The sequence below is a fragment of the Heptranchias perlo genome, chromosome 26 (assembly GCF_035084215.1).
Source record: "Heptranchias perlo isolate sHepPer1 chromosome 26, sHepPer1.hap1, whole genome shotgun sequence".
Lineage (NCBI taxonomy): Eukaryota > Metazoa > Chordata > Chondrichthyes > Hexanchiformes > Hexanchidae > Heptranchias > Heptranchias perlo.
Window position 1 is genome coordinate 21287196 of NC_090350.1, and position 21090 is coordinate 21308285.

Sequence of the window (21090 nt, forward strand, 5' to 3'; positions counted from 1 at the left end):
CATTTCCTCTTAACTTTTAATGAACTGATTAACTAGGATAATGAGTGTCTTAAAACAGATAATGATTGTCCATGTCTTATTTTTACATTTACAGTAAGTTTACATTTACTTGGAAGTTATGTCACGTTTTTGGTGAACTTGAATTAAGACGTTACATTTACATCATTACAACTCCCTTTCCACTGGACAGATAACTCCCTATCAGCAATAAGTTTCATGTGCAAATGCAAAAAGTACCACTCCATCGTTGGGTGGCAACTGCATATGGTTACGGCAGAGTGCTGCCAAAATATCCTTTACATCAGAGGTAGAATGATTCCGGCCAAAGTTAGTTACAAGTAAAATATCTTGAGCATCACAGAAAACAAAGATATTAAAGGCATGAATGATGAACAAAATCTGCATTTGGATCAAAGGTGCCTGAAATGGAGTAGATTATACATAGCAACATTTGCCTTCATTTCAAAAGAAATATGAAAGTAAAAATAAAAGTAATTTCAATATTCTTGAGTTATGGTATTTAACTGACTATGTGCAGCCACAATTGTTACATCAATTTTTTTCTTAAAGTTCTGATTCTGAAGCAGCAAATCTTATATTAGCTATACAAACAACCCAAGTTATTTTTGTTAAATGTCCTCAAAGTAATGGAAAATTCTATGTGCAAAAAAAAAATCAATCTCACTATATTTAACCAGATGTCATTGATGTTTGGATCACTGGCTAAATGGGGCCAATCATTACAGGCACTTACATTTAAAGGAGAACTCAACCTTCCCCATCTTGATTGCACAGACAAGGGAAAGTCCCATCAGGTGCTTGGTGATTTCTACTGAAAGAAGGTGAAAACTGTGCAATGTAATACCGTATGCTGCTTTTGCATCCCTCAGCAGCAATATTTTTAGAGGCCTGGGAGTTAATAATCTGACCAGCCACCTGACCAGATAAAATATGGTTGATCCACACTATGCTGTTGTAGAGCAACCATATTACTGTTGAATTGTGAGGGGGAGGGGGGCATCTTTGGGTTTGCTCTCTTTAGTAAACACTGGGCAACATTCCAAAGTGATGTCCGAACTATGTAGCCTGCAATTTTGCGAACAACTTTTCAGTGAGTTCAGTCTAATATTAGTATCAAGAACCTTACAGATTCTAGTGTTCACTGACAAAATTTATTATTTTCATAAGGTAGAAGGGCTTACTTTTCAAAATGCTGTAGTACTAACAGTGTTGGTAGTATATATTAAAATGTTTAAAAGCTGGACTTGTCAGTGGAATAAGAGTGTCGTCCATTTGAGAGGGATGAGTGAAGTAATTCATTTCATGAGTGCCACTGAGAGACAAAATATTCTTAATCTAAACTGTACAGTTTTCATATGTAATAACAGATTATAAATCAAATCAAAAGGCAGACAGCACAATTTCTGGTGTCACAAAAGAGTCAGGTCTGAATTTCCAGATCAGGGAGTCAGGTGGAATATCTGAGATCTGTAACGACATCCATTGTTTTAAACTACAAGAGATGAGGTGCCAATTTGAACTGTAGAGATCCTAGTGATCAAATATATATACTTAAAAATATACTGCACATACACATGTACTTTGTAACAATGCAAACTTTTGGAAGAATTCACTATCTTAGTTATGCCTCGCCTCATTTTGCCACTGACAGATATGCTTAATGTAAAGTTAAACCTAGGTATCAGTTATTCCTTAGCTTGTTAATAATGAACTTTCACTGCGCATTTTCAAATTTTGAACAAGGTAAAGGTAATAAAATATTTTTTTTGAACATAATTAATGAATGTAGAATTCCATTATAGTATCTGGATAATACTGAGTGGGTCCAGAGCTAGATAAAAATACAATAACGTTTGTACACAACAAAGTACACCACTCATTCATCATTTAGGGAGCATAGTCCCAGATCAATTTGATTTATTTATTAACAAAACATGTACAGTCAAATCAATTATTTGGATGTTCTTTTCATATGTTAACATACAAAAAATGACATCAAAATAAATCAGATGTACAAAAATTAGTAATTTAAAATAAATCAGATGTACAAGGTTCAGCCCATTTAGAAGATGATCTGAATTGGATTAGAGTAGACTAGGCAGCAGAAACTATAAAGTGGTTTGATGCATTCTGACAGGAGAAAAGTGTACACAACAGGGCAGACTGCAAATTTGGCCCTGGCAGTTGTTGGGAGTATAGGCACTTCTGGAGAAATTATGCTGGGTACCAAAAGGCAAGTCAAGATTGGTTAAAATACAAGGTCTTAACTGGCTGACCACCAGACATTTTTGTCAGCGACTAACACATTTTAAAAACTTTGAACCGCTAAACATTCAACAAGAGAAAGACAGAAAAACACCTTAAAACTGCAACAACAAATTTAAAATTAAAGTTCTCAACAGGTTATGAAAATGATAAAGATTTACCCTAAACAAATGTAAAAGTTGTGTTGCTTGAAATGCATTAAACTTTAAACAATTAAAAAAAAAGCTGTATGTATTTCATTGAAATAAAGTGAATAAAAACAGCACAAAATTAGTAAGCAGCATCTGCAAAAGCGAGATGTGCACATGTGCTAAAACTTGAGGTTTAGGCCATCAGTTCCTATGATCTGAATTCTGCAACTCTATTTCTTTCCCCAACACAAAGCTGTACACTGTGGCCTTATTGAGAGGCAAAAGGTTGGATCAATACAGTGATTATGTCACTATTCTGACAGTAAATGACAGTATAGTAAGGACAAAAATAAATGCAGTTGTGTAACAGGAGCTGTTGGTTCTGATTTAGGTCAGTATGTCTGAAGAACATCAGTAATTTCCTTTATGTCTGTCTTTCCACCACAGGCTTTCACTGAGTGTTAGTGGTTCACAATGGCCCAGAATTTGCTGTCAAAATAACAGTGAGGCTAATGGTGCTCACTGCTATTTATGCGCAAATGGTACAGCAACTTCAGGCGAGGGGCAGATGTGCGGTTAAACACGTAAATCCATAAGTTGCTGTCCGAGATGCGCCGCTCCGCCAAAACGGCATCACTCTGTCTGCCTCACCATTGAAATGCATTACATGGCGTGAAGTTGTTCTATTTGTGCAGTAGATATGAACTAAACTCGCCACAGAAAGTTAAGTCAAGTCATTTTATGTCTGTACCCGTTTAACAACATGATAAGTGTTAATTACTGAAAATTAACTATTACAAGTGTGAAGTCTCATTCCTTCAGGTTTTAATTGTTGTTGGAGATTTTAAAAATCTCTCCCTTAATCCAATCTTTCTTTCTCTCTCTTTATTTCTCCCTCTGTACCTGATTTGACATTGAATTCACTCACTCTAATTTACACTTCCTTCTCAGTCCTTGCGCTGTTAATTTCACAATCCTTCAATCTGATTGGTAAAGGAGATACCCAGTAGCTTGCCCTGTTCACTCAGGTCCCAGATGCCCTGTTTCCCTCTCAGTGAGGTTATCAGCTCGCACTTTCAGCAACTTGCCATGCAAAAAATTAAAAAAGCTAAACGTGCAGGGGCAAGTCTAACTAACAGCAGATGCCGTTAGATGCCCTGCTACAGCAAATTATGGCCCACGTGCACTAAAATAATCTCACACAATTGAAAAGAGATTGCCTGGCATTTTTGCTGTCACTACGGTGAAACCTGTCAAGAATGGTCATATTTGGGTCAGTCTTTGTAAGCTGATGGTATTCCATACAGATTTAATATGTTCCAAAAATATTTCAATGAATCATATTTAAATCTATATTTGAATCATATTTATGAACGTATGTTCGTAAATATGATTCAAATATAGATTTAAATATGATTCATTGAAATATTTTTGGAACATACATAAAGCAGGCAGGCCACCATATAGAGGTGTTCTTTAACACAGGATTTACTAACATTCACTAAGTACTCTTATTCTATTGATAAAAATAAAATATACATGTCATCATCCCTTTTTTTTCCTCTTAATGCAAAATAAAAAGTTAGTTTCCTTTATTAAAAAAGTACCTGGACCTGTACCTAAAGCGCTGTAAGCTGCAGGGCTATGGATCGGGTGCTGGAAGGTAGAATTAGAATGGGCACCTGGTTGTTCTTCGAGCCAGTGCGGACACGATGGGCCGAATGGCCCCCTTCTGTGCTGTATCTTTTCTATGGTTCTATTACTTTCCACAGGAGCAACTCCTGTTAAACATGCAATTGAATTTACTGCACTCATTTATCATAGTCACAAGTTAGCAATGCATCATTAGTTAATTAAATAAATCTAACAGTTTTGATATTTCCCATATGTCAAACATATCCTGTGTGACATGTAGGATAGTTGGAGGCCATGCAGCACTTTGTGCCCTGCCACTTTCGGTGTTGAATTCTTCTCATCCTAAACAATTAAAATCCAAACAAGTCACTGAATTGCAGAGGCCACAACTCCTTAATTTGTGAAATGAAGCTTTAAATCACTTTAATGTAGGGAGGGGCCCCTGGATAAGGCTTCACGCAAACTTTGAGCTAATTATAAAATGCTGTTTACAATTCATAACGCACCCTGTAACATCACTGTGAACAAGGGAAGGCGTATACCACATTGTAAACACGGATCATTTTACAAATCTGCATACCTGGCAGGAGCTTCACCTGCTGCGAGCACATCTTCAGAATTGTGGAGTGCTTGCTCCATAATTTTCCATCCATTAAAATGAATAGACAGAAAATAATGGGAAGCATATGCCCAAATTCCTGATATGTGTGCTCAGCGGGCAAAAATCTTTGCCAGAAAAACAATTTAGTAAAATTACCTGTCACCTATTCAGTTCGAACAGCACAAGGCAAGTAAACATCCTGCACATGCACTGTTATTGACGACCCTCATTATCATAATAAATTCTTCTCAAGGATTGTCTTTTGGCTTCTACACAAAATAAGAAAGTAATTCCCAATCTGAGGTAATTCTATTAATATAGTAGCTACAGAATGATGTTCTGCAAGTACTGTAAACATACACTTGATGTTAAGTGTCAAGTATGAGAAAAGCTCATCCCTCCACTGCATTTACAGTCCCATCACGGCATATAATTGTATTTTTAATAACCCCAATATTTTTGTGTCTCTTAATTTCTTTAGGTTACATGTGGTTAATTAGCTGAAAATTTAAGAAGTGCAGTGCATTTTAGATAGATTTATAAATTATACATAGAAATAGATCAGACCACAATAATTTCATCTGACCCAGGATGTACTGTAAGGGAAAGGACTAAGACTCCCTTAGGCAATGTTTAAATTAGTTTTCCACTGACAGTCACATTATCTACATCCGAAATTTATAACCTAAACTGCTTCACAATAAATAAATCCATTAGTTTAGATCTTCCAATATTTTAACAACAGTGTTAATCTCATTTAATTTATATGGGTTAATGCCAATGTTAAGATAATACCTATTGGAAAAAATCTAGGTGATTAATTGCTCTGGAACCCCTTAACTATATTTCCTAAGTTAGCTAAACACCCCACATGACACCCTGTGTCACCAAGCATCATGGACATATCTCCCTACTACATACCATCACTGCAGGGAAATACAGACAAGTGCATCACCTCTATACAGGCTGAGATCAAAGTGAAACATCTCCTCAAGCTGATCAATCAATTATCACCACCAAAGAACATTAACTTGCACCACTGCTAATACCACTAAGATAGAGGCCTGGAAATTGGACTAAGATTCTGGATCAGACTGCCAGAGAACCAAAGACCACCAGAGTATCAGAAGGAGATGGCCAACTAGATTAATGGGGCAGTGAACAAAGCCCAGATATAATAAGGACCAAATGTGTACTGGCATAATTTAAAAAATTAATACTTGCAGAGAAGCGAGAAAAATGGCTGGACTTCAAATGGGAGTTTGGGAAATGGTGCTACAAAAGTTATGGGATGCAGACTGTCCTGAAAAAGGGAGTGTTATTCTCAAACCTGAATATGGCCAAATTTTAGATATTTACTCAATCAATCCCAATTAGTTCAATCTGTGACATTTGGTGCAGAATTCAGGTTGTTGCTCATCCCTTCAAAAGTGTGACTACTTGAGTACACTAGAGATTGCAGTTTCTGTACTGGGATTGGAAAAGCCTACCAACACAACAAAAATTGCACAAATTAAAGGAAGGTCATATATACAGCATCAAACAGCTTACCAAAAAACAGATCCGGTCTCTACTCATTCTTTTCTTTCTCCAAATTCAAGTCAAGACATAAGCTGTTATGTGATGATGATTAATAAAAGTTAAGCTAAAACTACAAATAATGCCAGTGGGCAAGTGTTAAAAGTAGATTATTGGCTAGTCTGGCATTATGTGATGTTGAGCAGGTTGTGGGAAATGACTGTTCTGACTGCCCTTCAGAAGCTGTGATGCACTTCGTCATCAGTATTCAATTAGTTAATAATCTATCAGAATTACTGTATATTTTTTAAAAATGAATGAATGAATCTATCTCCCCCGATTGTTTAAGGAGCAGGAGACAGGAAGATATTGAATATGATGGCAAACACTACAAAGGCAACATAGGCCAAAATCGAAGCCCAAAATCTGGGATCCTTTAAGAGTTTCTGGTCATAGCAGCTGAAAACCACATAGCCAATGGTCATTCCAGCTAGTCCGCCTGCAATGTGAGCCACAAAGGACACCTATAGGAAGTAGAAGCATAATGTTAGAACAAATAATCCAAATTATTCTTTTTACTGTCAGAATAATATGATGAAAAAACATAAACATGGGTTAACAAATTTTGGACTCAATTTCATTCCTGCAGATCCAGCTATGGAGCTCAGCAGTTGTTTTAATTGACAGCATGGACTTTACATTTGTTCTTCAAAAAGACTAATTTGGTGATCTACTGTCAGCACCCTTTCACAACATAGTCACTGCAGTCGGGAAAAATGACTGCCATAGAAACCTTGTGCTATATTTTCTTCCATTTGTTATGTTAGTTTAAAAGTACTTTTTCCACTTTACACAACAACAACAACAACAACAACAACAACAACAACTTGCATTTATATAGCGCCTTTAACGTAGTTAAACATTCCAGGGCTCTTCACAGGAGCATTATTAAACAACATTTAACACCAAGTCACATAAGGAGGTATTAGGGCAGGTAACCAAAAGCTTGGACAAAGAGGTAGGTTTTCCAGAGCGTCTTAATTGAGGAGAGAGAGGTAGAGAGGCCAAGAGGTTTAGGGAGGAAATTCCAGAGCTTAGGGCCTAGGCAGCTGAAGGCATGGCCAATGGTGGAGTGATTAAAATCAGGGATGCGCAAGAGGCAAGAATTGGAGGAGCGCAGAGATCTCAAAGTGTTGTAGGGCTGCAGGAGGTTACAGAGATAGGGAGAGGCAAGGCCATGGAGGGATTTGGAAACATGGATGAGAATTTTAAAATCAAGGCATTCCTGGACTGGGAGCCAATGTAGGTCAGCGAGCACAGGGGTAATGGGAGAACGGGACTTGGTGCGAGGTAGGATACGGGCAGCAGAGTTTTGGATGAGTTCAAGTTTATGGAGGGTGGAAGAAAGGAGGCCGGCCAGGAGAGCATTGGAATAATCAAGTCTAGAGGTAACAAAGGCAAGGATGAGGGTTCGGAAGCAGATGAGCTGAGGCGGGGTGGAGACAGGCAATTTTATGGAGGTGGAAGTAGACGGTCTTGGTGATGGAGCGGACATGTGGTTGGAAGCTCATCTCGGTCAAGTAGGATGCCAAGGTTGCAAATGGTCTGATTCAGCCTCAGACAGTGGCCAGGGATTGAGATGGAGTTGGGGCTGGGGAACAGAGTTTGCGGCGGGGACCAAAGACAATGGCTTTGGTCTTCCCAATATTTAGTTGGAGGAAATTTTTGCTCATCGTCGGACAAGCAGTGCGACAATTGAGAGACAGTGGAGGGGTCGAGAGAGGTGGTGGTGAGATAGAGCGGGGCGTTCATCAACGTACATGTGGAATCTGATATGTTTTCGGACACGCAAGCTAGCATTAGTGAATGAAGAAAAATACCCCCTTGTGTGATAGCAGTTATTCTCCCACCACCACCACCCCCACACCTCACCAAAAATGTTATTACTGGCAAATGAACTTATTTAAATTTATTTTTAAATTCGAGCTGTCGAGAGACCGTCACCACACTGTTCCAAAATGGCACTGTTGCAGTGTTACTAATAGGACAATTCTTCATCCTTGTTTTTTTCTCCTGTGTAGACACACAACCTGGGGTCCTTTAAGAGTTTTTAATGGATCAGTGGATAAGTGCAGCACATGCTGTGATATGGTCCCATAAAGACCAGATAGGTCCCAAATTCAAACTCCAGTCTGTATTAAGTTATATTGATCTCAGCAAAAGAGGTAGTGATTCAATTGGTCTCATGCCAAAAATCAGCCCATATTTCTACTGTCTATTTGGTAACCTTTGCTGGAAAGTCCATCTAAGAGGAAATAAAGTGAGGACTAAGTTGGGCTCAGCTGTGATGCCTTCCATAGATGAACAGCCTAAGGAAACTGACAGTCTTGGAGAACAGCCACTTGGGGATGATGCACCAGAGGGCTTCTGGAATTTGTTAAATAATATCCCAGAACAAAGTTACTGCCTTCAGAAGCGATGGGGAGGAAAGAAGAAAAAACTAAGGGAGAAACAGTGCAAATACAACAAAAAAAGGTATGGAGACAATTCCCTGAAACCCGGGGATGAATTTTAACTGAGAGCCGGGAAAGGAGCGGAGGTTGAAGATTTCCAGGTGTGAAGCCCAGAAGGTAAGTGGGCGGATCGCCGTCGCAGATGAGATCCCTCAACGTCACTTCTGGGTTTCGTACCCTTCAGGCAGCCTGATTGACAGGGATCAAAGGGAGGGAGGGATCATAGGCCGGGGAGAAGATCAGGGTGGGGGGGGTGGGTGGCGAGGACAAGATCGGTGGGGAGGGCGGGGAGAAGACTGGGGAGGCCGGGAGAAGATTGGGATGGGGGGGGGCCTGATGAAGAGATCGGAGGTTGCTGGAGGTCGGGTGAAGTGGCCGGAGGTAGGTGGGGTCCACCATGGTGGGGTGGGGGGAATCCATCATTGGTGCGGAGGTCCATCATCCAGGGTGGGGGGGGGCATCATCATGGGGGTCCTGTTCGCCAGGTGAGCTTGTTGGGCCTGGATGAAGCACTCCTGCTCCTCTGGGCCCACAAGCAGTGCAATAACGACACTCACCTCATGGATCCGGCCCTTCCCGCCTGCTTTCACTTGACGTGAACAGGAAGCGATGGGAAACCCAAACAAGTAAGGTTAAATTCATTTTGTTATTCCAATACACAAAATACTTAAAAGGGCAATGTACCTCAAGTATCTCAATGAGGCACATTGCCCTTTTAAGTATCGGCCCGCTAGATTTAAGTGGGGGAGGGACTTCCTGGTGCCTGCTCGCCACACGCATACAAACCTGCCTGGGTTAGACCCAGAAGCAAGCGTGTTGGAGCTGGGAAGCTGTCCCGCTCTGAAAAACGAGTAATTTTACTCCCCATCTTCCCCCAATCCACCCGTTTTTTGGGGGTTAAAATTTACCCCCCGGTTTCTGCATCTATTAGACTGCCAGCCTGGATGATCAGAAATGACATGGCTCCTTATTTAAGGTAAACCGCTCGTTTAGTGTGCTGCTACACAGCATCAGCCCTATAGTTTGTGCGGAAATCACTATTCAGTGCTGGCATTTGCAAAATACAATTTAACCCTTAAGTCTTCAAATTTAACTAACATTCACAATGATAATCAGTTATTACACACGTACTGGCTACAGTTTCAACAATTAAATACTTAGATGAAGTTTACAATCATACTTCTCAATTGTTATACATTTTGTGGAGTATAACGAATAGGAATCCCAATAAGAATTTTGCATAGTTCCCATCATTCAGTGTTGTTAATAAATGTGTCTTATTTTGTGAAAATGCTGATTTCAGAATTAGGTCCTCATTTATTTCTAAGTTTCAAACTTAAAACACTTAGTTCCATATCTTCTTTCATTCCTTATCATGAGGCAATACACTCCAGCAAGAATATGGAAACTATTTCACACATGTTGATTGCACAACAAATTTGGATATCACGTTGTGAAAAACATGCACTGCATAATTTTTTCACATGCTACACATTGCATTCCACATTGGTACTTTAAGAAGTTGAGTGGTGTTGTATGACAAGGTAACCCATAGTGTGCTGGTGTCTGAGGGCAAATAAGCAAAGCATTATTGAACACCTTGGGTTGTGCCTATCATTTGATAAGAAATACAGCCTTTAGGTGGCACAATACTGCATATTATTCTCATCCATTCACTGCAGTCCCTTATCAATTTATGTTTGAATAGCTTTGCTCTTACCTTCTGTATTTGTCAAAACAGGGGTTAAAGAAGCTCTCAGCAGAAGGAAATCACAGCAGCAGTAAGGAAGGAAAGCCAGAAAAATGTTAATCTATCTCAAAAAAAGCAGAAAAAAAGAAAGGCAGAATGAGGGGGGAAAGAAAGTAGATAGTTACACTGCTGTAACCACCAGAACATTTCCAAGCAATTAAAGCCAGTTACCAAATCATTCATATTTATTTCTTCTTAACATTCTGGGCTGTGAACCTTGCAGGAACCCTAGCTCCACAACTGATTATTAAAGTTAGATATTGTAAAAAGATTTTGGTGCCTCTCACAGCGTCAAGAAGCTGTTCATTATATAGCACAAATGACAGAAAAGTCAGCTTGGGGAACTAGGTGGTATTGCAGGTTAACAGTGACACTAGGGGTAATTTTGACTTTGAATGAAAGTGTAAAACCTGTGACATTGGCTCTGTCACTTCAATGGAAATGAAAATCGGGAAAGGTGCTTAACGGGAGGAGCCGATAACCCCCGTTTTACATTATCGTCTAAAGTCAAAATTATCCCCACTGTCCTTTCTCTCCTGGAGGTTGGGCGCAAATCCAACTCAAACTGGTGGGATGAGGGTATCTTCCATCAGTACCCCATGTAAAATGAGTCTACAAAGTCTCTGCCATTCAGGCAGCACCTAGGAGGAACACTAGATTAGGATCAAGAGTTCACACTTAACCTACTGGTGCTAAGGATTTTAAAGTCTGCAACAGTTTAAAGGGGCTACAACACAAAGCTCAGTTTAGCATACTGCTAAGAGTTTTCTTCATGTAAAAATGTCAGTGGCCTGCTGCAGGGCATAGTGTCCCCCACTTGTAGATTCTAATGTTGAAATGCTGCTTCAGGAGGTCACGTTCAGAAGGGAGAACTTCTTTGGAACTGACAGAAGGAGGGCCTCAAGGAGAGCTGCAGTAGATAAGTGGAAGGAGACGGTCAGTTTCAATTCCACCACGTGACGCACGGCTATTCAATGTCTCAAAAAGTTTAATGGCCTTGCCAAATCTGGCAAGGTGAGAGAAGTCAGCCACTCCTTCCAAAAATGCCCTGCTCTATGCATGTCTACCACTTATAACCACCTTCCTCTCACTGTTTTAAGGTGGTAGAATAGCTTATTGCAATGCCCATGAGGTAACGCACCCTTTATACCCTCAGCCTACACCTGGAAATCCTAAAGAAGCACACTATTTTCCGCTCTCAAATGGGCTCCCAGTCAAAGATGTTTAGAATGTCTTGAGCTTGTGCACAATATTCAAATTCAGCTGATCCTGGAGAATACAGTGGGGTCAGTGCTAGTTTCATTGGGTGGGTGGAAGTTCTGTCCTGCCACACTTACACGCATGGGATGTAGCTGCTTGTTGCATACCCATGCTTATATCTGGATTTTACTGCAAGTCATAGGAAGTAAAGGTTATTCACACTGTATGCATTCTTTCTTCAAAAAGGCAACCCATAAGAGTTGGAAGGGACTGGAGACAAATGGCAGACCACCACATTCATCACCAAGGACTCCGTTCATTGCCTCTCCTGCTCTTCCTCCAGGAAGTAACGGTGGAGGGGAATCCCCAATAGGAAAGCTATTTGTGCCTTGTCTGAAAGAGGGCCCAACAGCAAATAGGAGAAAGGCTGTACAGTAGTTGGCAGAAATGAAAAAAAATCCTAAAATCTGTACTCTGCAAAACTTTAAACTATCTGTTTGACTCTTTAATTACATAGACATAGATTACATAGAATGTACAGCACAGAAACAGGCCATTCGGCTCATGTCGGTGTTTATGCTCCACACGAGCCTTCTCTCCTCCTACCTCATCTAACCCTATCAGCATACCCTTCAATTCCTTTCTCTAGCTTCCCATTAAACGCATCTGTGCTATTCGCCTCAACTACTCCTTGCGGTAGTGAGATCCACATTCTAACCACTCTCTGGGTTAAGAAGTTTCTCCTGAATTTCCTAGTGGATTTATTAGTGACTAACTTATATTTATGGTCCCCAATACCGGTCTCTCCTGTAAGTTGAAACATCTTCTCTATGTCTACCCTCTCAAACCCTTTCATAATCTTATCTCTACCAGGTCACCCCTCCGTCTTCTCTTTCCTAGAGAAAAGAACTCCAGCCTGCTCAATCTTTCCTGATAGGTACAACCTCTCAGTTCTGGTATCATCTTAGTAAATCTTTTTTGCACCTTCTCCAGTGGCTCTATATCCTTTTTATAATATGGAGACCAGAACTGTTCACAATACTCCAAGTGTGGTCTAACCAAGATTCTATACAAGTTTGACATAACTTCTCTGCTTTTCATTTGTATCCCTCTAGAAATGAACCCTAGGGCTTGGTTTGCTTTTTTTATGGCCTTATTAACCTGTGTCGCTACTTTTAGTGATTTGTGTATCTGCACACCCAGATCTCCTGCTCCTCTACCCCATTTAGACTCTTATTATCCAAGCAGTATGTGGCCCCTTATTCTTCCTACCAAAATGTAATACCTCACATTTATCTATATTGAAATTCATTTGCCAATTACACGCCCATTCTGCAAGTTTCTTAATGTCTTCCTGTATTTTGTCGCAGCCCTCCTCGGTATTAACTATACCCCCCCCCCCCCCAATTTGGTGTCGTCCACAAATTTGAAATTGTACTTCCGATTCCCAAGTCCAAATCATTTATGTAAATGGTGAACAACAGAGGTCCCAGCACCAATACTTGTGGAACACCACTACCCACCTTTTGCTAGTCTGAGTAACTACCTTTAACCCCTACTCTCTGTTTTCTGTTTTGTAGCCAGCTTGCTATCCATTCTGCTACTTGTCCCCTGACTCCACATGCTCTGACCTTAGTCATGAGTCTACTCTGCGATACCTTATCAAAGGCCTTTTGAAAATCCAAATATATCACATCTACTACATCACTCTTGTCTACCTTTTCTGTTACTTCTTCAAAGAATTCAATAAGATTGGTCAAGCATGACCTTCCCTTTTGAAATCCGTGCTGACTATTCTTTATTATTATTTTTGGTTTCTAGATGTTTTTCTATTATATCTTTGAGTAAGGATTCCATTAACTTTCCTACCACCGACATTAAGCTAACTGGTCTATCGTTTGCTGAACTGGTTCTATATCCCTTTTTAAATATAGGAATCATATTAGCTGTCTGCCAGTCCTCTGGCACTATTCCCTTTTCTAATGATTTTTTATATATATGTAATAATGCCTCTACTATCTCCTCCCTAACTTCTTTTAATATGCATGGTTGCAATCCATCCAGACCAGTGGTTTAATCCTCTCTAATTTGATTAGTTTATCAATTATCTCCTCACTTTCGATCTTAAATGTCTTTATATCTTTTTTGATCTCTCCTTCTAATGTCATGCCCACCATGTTAGTCTCCCTAGTAAATACTGAATTCACTTCCACCATTCTCCTAGCACCTAGCAATCCTGGATGACCATTGTATACAGATGTGATTACTGCTCAGCATAAATAAGGTAGTAATGACAGAAAGTGGAACAATTAACCCACCACATAATAACTATCTTGTTTGTATATGCCCACCCATTTTAGGATGGGCACTTATGCAATCTGCCAGAAATGGCATTGGAAAGTTGAGCAGCGGCTAAAGTGGGGGGGGGATCTGGCAGAAAGCCTACATTTGCCACCCGGGCCTGTCATTCCGCCTGTTAAGAAGAGGAAAATCTAAGCTGGGTGTCAAAAGTGGAAAAAGCTCATCTATAGTACAAAAACACCAGAAAGTATGTAAATGATCATCAAGCCAGCAACTTACAGGATAGGCAAAGACTCAAATATTTTCCTACCACCAAAAGGCCATCCAATCTGAGACTCTAGGTTATCAATCTAATATTACAATCTACATCATTCCACAATAGGTAGTTCTACTGAAACCTTACTCTCTAAATAAACTGCTTTTGAGAACTGTAACCTACACACTAAAGGATCCCAGATGAAACCAAGATGCAAGAATACCCTTAGTTGAAAGGAGATGTTGCAATGAATTAACACTGTATTGTACACACTAAAAATTCAGTTTGCCTCAATCTATCCACCAGTTTCCACTGTGCAAAAGCTTCATTTTCCCTGTCAGCACTGCATGTGAGAAGTGTTTTTTTCCAAACATTGGGCCAGAATTTGCTGTCAAAATAATGGAGGCTAAAGGTGCTCACCATTATTTATGTGCAAATGCTGTAGCAACTTCAAGCGAGGAGCAGATGCAAGATTAAACACGGACATCCAAAAGTTGCTGTCCGTGATACGCCACTCTGCCATTAGCTTCGTGTAAACAGCATTTCGCTGTCTGCCTCACCATTGAAATGCATTGAATGGCGTGAAGTTGCTGTATTTGTGCAGTAGATATGAACTAAACTCGCCACGGAAAGTTAAGTCTTGTTCTTTTCAATCTAAGCACCCTTTCAATGATGTGATAAGTGTTAATTACGGCCACTCAACATCTCTGACACTGAAAATTACAAGTGAGGAGTTTCATTCCTTCAGGTTTTAATTGTTGTTGGAAATTTTTTTAATTTTAAATGTTAAATTTTTCATTTTAAAAATAAAAACTTTTCCATTCTGTTTCTTTTTTCTTTCTCTCTTAATCCAATCTTTCTTTCCCTCTCTTTATTTCTCTTTCTGTACCTGATTTGACATTGAATTCACCCATTCTAATTTACACTTCCTTCTCAATCCTTGCACTATTAATTTCACAATCCTTCAAACTGATTGATTAAGGAGATACACAGTAGCTTGCCCTGTTCACTCGAGTCCCAGATACCCTGTTTCCCTCGCTATGACATTATCAGTTCGTGCTTTAAGCAACTTGCCATGCAAAAATTTTAAAAACCTAAATGTGCAAGGGCATGTCTAACTAATGGCAGACAACAATAACAACTTGCATTTATATAGCGCCTTTAATGTAGTAAGATGTCCCAAGGCGCTTCACAGGCACGTTATCAAACAAAATTTGATACGGAGCCACTTAAGGAGATACTAGGATAAGTGACGAAAAGCTTGGTCAAACAGGTAGATTTTAAGGAGCGTCTTAAAGGAGGAAAGAGAGATAGAGAGGCAGAGCGGTTTAGGGACGGAATGCATTAGTTGTCCTACTACAGCAAATTATGGCCCAGTATTTTGGTGAATTTTGGCCATTTTGTGCCTTTGCAAGTGTCTTTAAAAAAAAATAAAACATCCGAGCTACATTTAGCTACAGCTGCCATGGACAGCAGCAATATTTACTCATTTCACAATTTTTCTTTTTTTAAGGGAGAAATGAAACCAATCCTTTTGAATAGGACATGTATTTGCTTCCAGCACATATTTTTATGTCAAAGGTGGAAAAACATCGGATAGCAGACGTGAATCACTGATATGTCCAGATATGGGCTGGAATGTCTCCTCCACACCACGATTTAGGATTTTCGCCAATATTGGAAAAGGTAGGTGAAGGACAAGGGGATTTGCTGTTGGGTACCACTCTCAGTTTTGCGCTACTCCCAGTTCAGACAGTACCTTGGAGGAAATTCAAGTTATAATTCATAAAATGTAATCAATAACCCTCTGCCTCTTTGGTTACCATCACTTCCTGGTAACCAAGTTACACAGCCAATCAGCAGTTACCACAGTCATGTCTCAATATGTCACAGGTCAAAGGAGAAAGAAAGAACTTGCACTTGAGAGATTGAGTAGAATGGGCCTAAACTCTCTGGAGTTTAGAAGAATGAGAGGTGATCTCATTGAAACATATAAGATTCTGAGAGGGCTTGACAGGGTAGGTGCTGAGAGGTTATATCCCCTGGCTGGAGAGTCTAGAGCAAGGGGACATAGTCTCAGGATAAGAGATCGGCCATTTAAGACTGAGATGAGGAGGAACTTCTTCACTCAGCTGGTTGTGAATCTTTGGAATTCTCTATCCCAGAGGGCTGTGGATGCTCAGTTGTTGAGTATATTCAAGACTGAGATCAACAGATTTTTGGAATCTGAGGGAATCAAGGGATATGAAGATTGAGCGGGCAAGTGGAGTTGAGGTCAAAGATCAGCCATGATCTTATTGAATGACGGAGCAGGCTCGAGGGGTCCCATGGCCTACTCCTGCTCCTATTTCTTATGTTCTTATATTTATGTATTGCCTTCACAATCTCAGGATGTCACAAAGTGCTTCACAGCCAATGAAGTACTTTTGAAGAGTAGTTACTCTTGATATGTAGGTAAGGGCAGTAGCCAATTTATGCACAGCAAGGTTCCACAAACAGCAATGAGATGACTGACCAGATAATCAGTTTTAATGATATTGGTTGAGTGATTGGTTGGTTGGCCAGGACACCGCGTGAGACCTCCTAGTATTCTTTGAATAGTGTCATTGGATCTTTTACTTCCATCTGAGCAGGCCTCGGTTCAACACTTCATCTGAAAGATGGCACCACCTACGGTGCAGCACTCCCTTAATGGTGCACTGAAGTGTCAGCCTAGATTTTGTGTTCAAGGAGTGGGAACAACCTTCTGACTCAGAGGTGAGGTTGTTATCACAGAGCCATGGCTGTCACAAATCAATGGTTATCGAGCAATAGTTTGCTCTTTGTTAAACAAATATTTGGTTTAATTCTTAGATTAAGCCATTAAAGATTGTGCACAAGAATTCAACATTATTGAGAGGTTGGAAAAGATATCTACAGTACTTACACGGAAACCATGCCCTTCTACAAGGAATCTTCTGTATAGGGCAAACCCCATATCAGTGCCCACTGCAAATAAATTTATTAAAATTATTATTTCAATAGTTATCATTGAATAATGAGAAAATATAGGCTAATGACAACAGTAAACTAAATTTAAAATATTTCAAACGCAGGGTACCCAGAACATGGTCAATACAGAAACTTGGGCTGAAATCATTCATGACAGAAATATTAAAATAAACATGTGTATCAAGCACACGGAATTGTTTGTTTCCAATTGAATAATTGGATGGAATGTAAAGAGAATTACATGCAATGAGAGATTTAAATCCAGCATTCTGATGAAATGAATGCTACATATTCATACGTGATTAAGGACACCTCATTTGGCACTCCAGATTTGATATAATGCCAGTTAGTCCATTCCCACACAACACAATAGCAGTAGTGTAGACTTACTGAAAGCTGCAAAGGATCTTATCCCAATATTGTCGAACTATAGAGTAGCTCTAGAGCCAGGAGTCCCCCTTCTTCCCAGAACATGACATCTTTATGGACTCAAATGATCAAGCCAGGAAAATGGGAGCAGGGAGGGAACTATAAACCAGTAATACAAAATTTTAAAACACTTACCTATAATCAAAATAAAGGCTAATCTGAAAAGACCAAACAGTGGCACCATTTGTTTAAAATTCTGGAATCAAACAAATAAAAATGTTATGGAGGTACAGTTGTTTTTAGTTACATGAGATAAATTTTCTTTCTGAAAATACTGTACAGCGTGATATTAGCATCCAAATGCACACGTCTGAAATTCCTTTATCTGTTGCTATTACAATCATTAACCCAATAAATAAATGCATTAACATGTTTGTATGTTAGTTTCAGGCGGCTCAAAAGTTTTTTTACTATGCTTATGGTTTGAAGTTTTTTCAACTGAAGGAATGAATGGAATCTTTAGTTATGGCACTGCTCAAAAATACTCATAAAATATAACCCAATACTGTGAGTACACTACCACTTTGGAGCGGTGGTGTGTACAAGAAGCCCTAAAAATAAAAAATTAAATTAAAGCACTGATGATAGAGAGTGGGTCCCCAACAGGTACCTATAAGTAGGAGGTGAACAGGAATTGCGAGCATTTTAATCACTAGTGTCTAGGAATTTACATATTGCACAGTTTTTTCCAGAGTATAAGAGGAACAACAAGCATATCCCAGAATGGGACATCTGTGAAAAACTAAGCACATCTATTTGGGCTTCTATGATTCTATTTGGGACTAGCTTAGTGGTATAAACTGGGCGACATGGACATGTTGGGCCGAAGGGCCTGTTTCCATGTTGTAACTTCTATGATTCTATGATTCTATCTATGATTCTATATATGAATGAAATGAAAAAGGAATAACTTTATTAATTTAGTAAATGTCAATGCTTCACATCAGTTTGAGTATGTAATTTGGAGACATTCCCTTTATCAATATCTGACGATGCTTCAATTAGACAGCCAGTTTGATGCAAACTGCTCGAGCCAGAATATTGAAGTGAAGGTTTGCTTGCAGAGACTGAACTGAATATAATTTTTTTAGAGATTAATCGTTTTTTCTTCATTCAAAGTTGGATTACAAAGAACATGAAAACAAGTTCAAACTAAGAACATTACTCAGGATATCAGCAATGAAAAGAAAATTCACCTATACAAAAGTCACTTTGAGTGTTATTATGTTATAAGTTTTCAAACTGGGGTACATGAAATCTAAAATCAGTTTCTGTAATGATGACAATGTTTTCCTCTGAGCAGCTGATGTTGGGCAGAACTTTCAACTTTGGTGGGGGCATAAAAATGGTGCTGTCGGATCAATAGGAAGGAAAATCAGGTGGGGTGTATGATGGGCAACTGGTCTGTTTTACAGTTTTACACTCCTCCAAAGTTGAAAGTTCTGCCCATTGTCTTTTGGAAATTAGGACAGGAGGAGCCAGGAATGTGTAGATATTTGCAGGGAGTGGCTGGGGGGCAGGGAGGTCCCCCACCCAGAAAATAATTTTGAATTAGATAGAGAGGAGGAATATACTTTTTTTTAAGTTAATATTTGAATTGTATGTTTGGGGAAGAAATATCTAAAATTGCATTGAAGGAGATGTGCAATGGTCAGCTGCTTAGTTCATAACCTTAGTGCCACAGTTCCTCAGTAAGCGCTAATAATAAATTTCCAACTTGTGTTCCTGGTACGAAGCTTCCCCTGCCAGAAACCCATTAGTAATTTGGATGTGCAGCACATGACTTTCTAACTATTCAAATGAATGGTCGGAAAATCATTCGCCATGCTCGACCAAATTTCCAATAACCTATTAGCAGGCAAGGCTTAAAGCTGGAAAGTGAACCCTACCAGGTAACCATAGCAGCCATTTTCTATCAACAAATTCTGAACAGCTAGTTTATTAACTGGTTTTCAGAATTTGTTGAACATTGATGAATAGCAGCCAATTATCTTGATTAAAAATGTTCTGCCTTTCATCGTGAAATCCAATTAATTGGTCTGTAATCTAGCCAACAGCAAGCTTGTCATTGAACATTAGCTTTGTGCAGATGGGGTTAATACAGACCATTAACTGGAAATTTGAGAATTAAATTATAGTGCATTGTATTTCCTTCACATTCACAGGTGCAGAAATATTTATTAAATGCTGTTGTTAAACTATCACATAGTGCTGGATTTATGCATGTATGAGTGTAAATCTGGCATCATACTGTGCTTCAACAAAAGGTTACAGAAAGATGAAATGCTTCCCATATGCATTTCTACACAATGCCTTCTAATTAAAGCATCCCTTTGGAATTACATCTCTATCATACTGTAAAAGAAGCAGAGCTTCATTGTGCCTCAAACAGGACATTTTCTGTACAATTTTTATATGACTTTAGATGGACAGAGTAATGTAGATTACAAATTGGTTTTAGTTAGCTGTAGCTGAGACATGGGCATGATTTTAACAATGAAAAACAGGCGGGATGGATGAAGGTTGAATTGAAAATCGCACCCATTTCAGATGCACCCCCAACCCGCCCATTTCCGGTTTTCACTGGGGCTGGATGAGGGGCGGGCAACCACTCCGCTCCCAGGAGGTGGGTTGGTGACTAAAACCTTTTGAGGCTGCGAGCCTCCATTTTTACAGATTTTGCAATTTCAACCCCAGGGGGCCAGGATTCCCTCAGGCCCAACAAGCCTACCTGCAGCGACCCCTCCCCCCCATCTCCCGATTTCCAACCCCCCAATGATCGTAGACCCCAACAATGACCCTCAATCCCGACACCCCCCCATGACTGACCCCTGATCCCTCTCCCCATGACTGACTCCTCCCCTCTGTGATCCCCATGCCCATCAGTACCCATCCATGCCCCCGTGCCCACCATGCCCTCATGCCCACCCATGCCCCCATGCCCACCAGTACCCACCCATGCCCCCCCCTTGCCTCCCCCCCCATCCATACAATCAAAGACTTGCCTGACGACTTACCTTTTCACATCCTTTCCCTGGCTGCTCTCCTGACCGACTGAGGCCAGCCTGTCAATCAGGCCGGTCAGTCAGACGGCAAACTGACAAAAACTAAATAAAAGACGTCCTTACATCAAAATTGTAAGCATGTCCAGGTTTCCCGTCCTCAATTTGACCACCCGCTCCCGTCTCCTTCCTGACTCGGGGTCAAAATCATGCCCATGAGCTTTCTTTGTCTCCTTGTCCCACAGGGTAGCCAATATATGAAACTCCTGTTTCACTGCATTGCGTTATGCTATCTGTCCTCTTGTTTTATGTTGTTGTTCATATTCAGAAGTTAATTGCATCACAAGATTACTTGCTATCTGGAGGTTTTAACTTATGCCAATTTGCAGCATGAGGGATGCACTCTAAATTCATCATCTCTAATAGACGAGGCCTACTATGCAATTGTTTAAAAACAATGACAAGCATACAAGAACT

The 21090-nt window shown here is 39.9% G+C and overlaps 1 protein-coding gene across 1 annotated transcript in view; it reads right to left on the bottom strand.

Moving 5' to 3' along the window:
• Positions 1-3837: 3837 nt before the first annotated feature.
• rhbdl2 (rhomboid, veinlet-like 2 (Drosophila)) overlaps positions 3838-21090 on the bottom strand; it is a 52349-nt gene continuing 35096 nt past the window's right edge. Inside the window, exons 7-9 of the mRNA XM_068006994.1 lie at positions 17747-17807; positions 17118-17179; positions 3838-6695 (exon numbers count right to left, since the gene is read on the bottom strand). Coding sequence (XP_067863095.1) covers positions 6516-6695; positions 17118-17179; positions 17747-17807 — 303 coding nt within the window. The 3' untranslated portion in view covers positions 3838-6515. The remainder of the gene's footprint in view (positions 6696-17117; positions 17180-17746; positions 17808-21090) is intronic.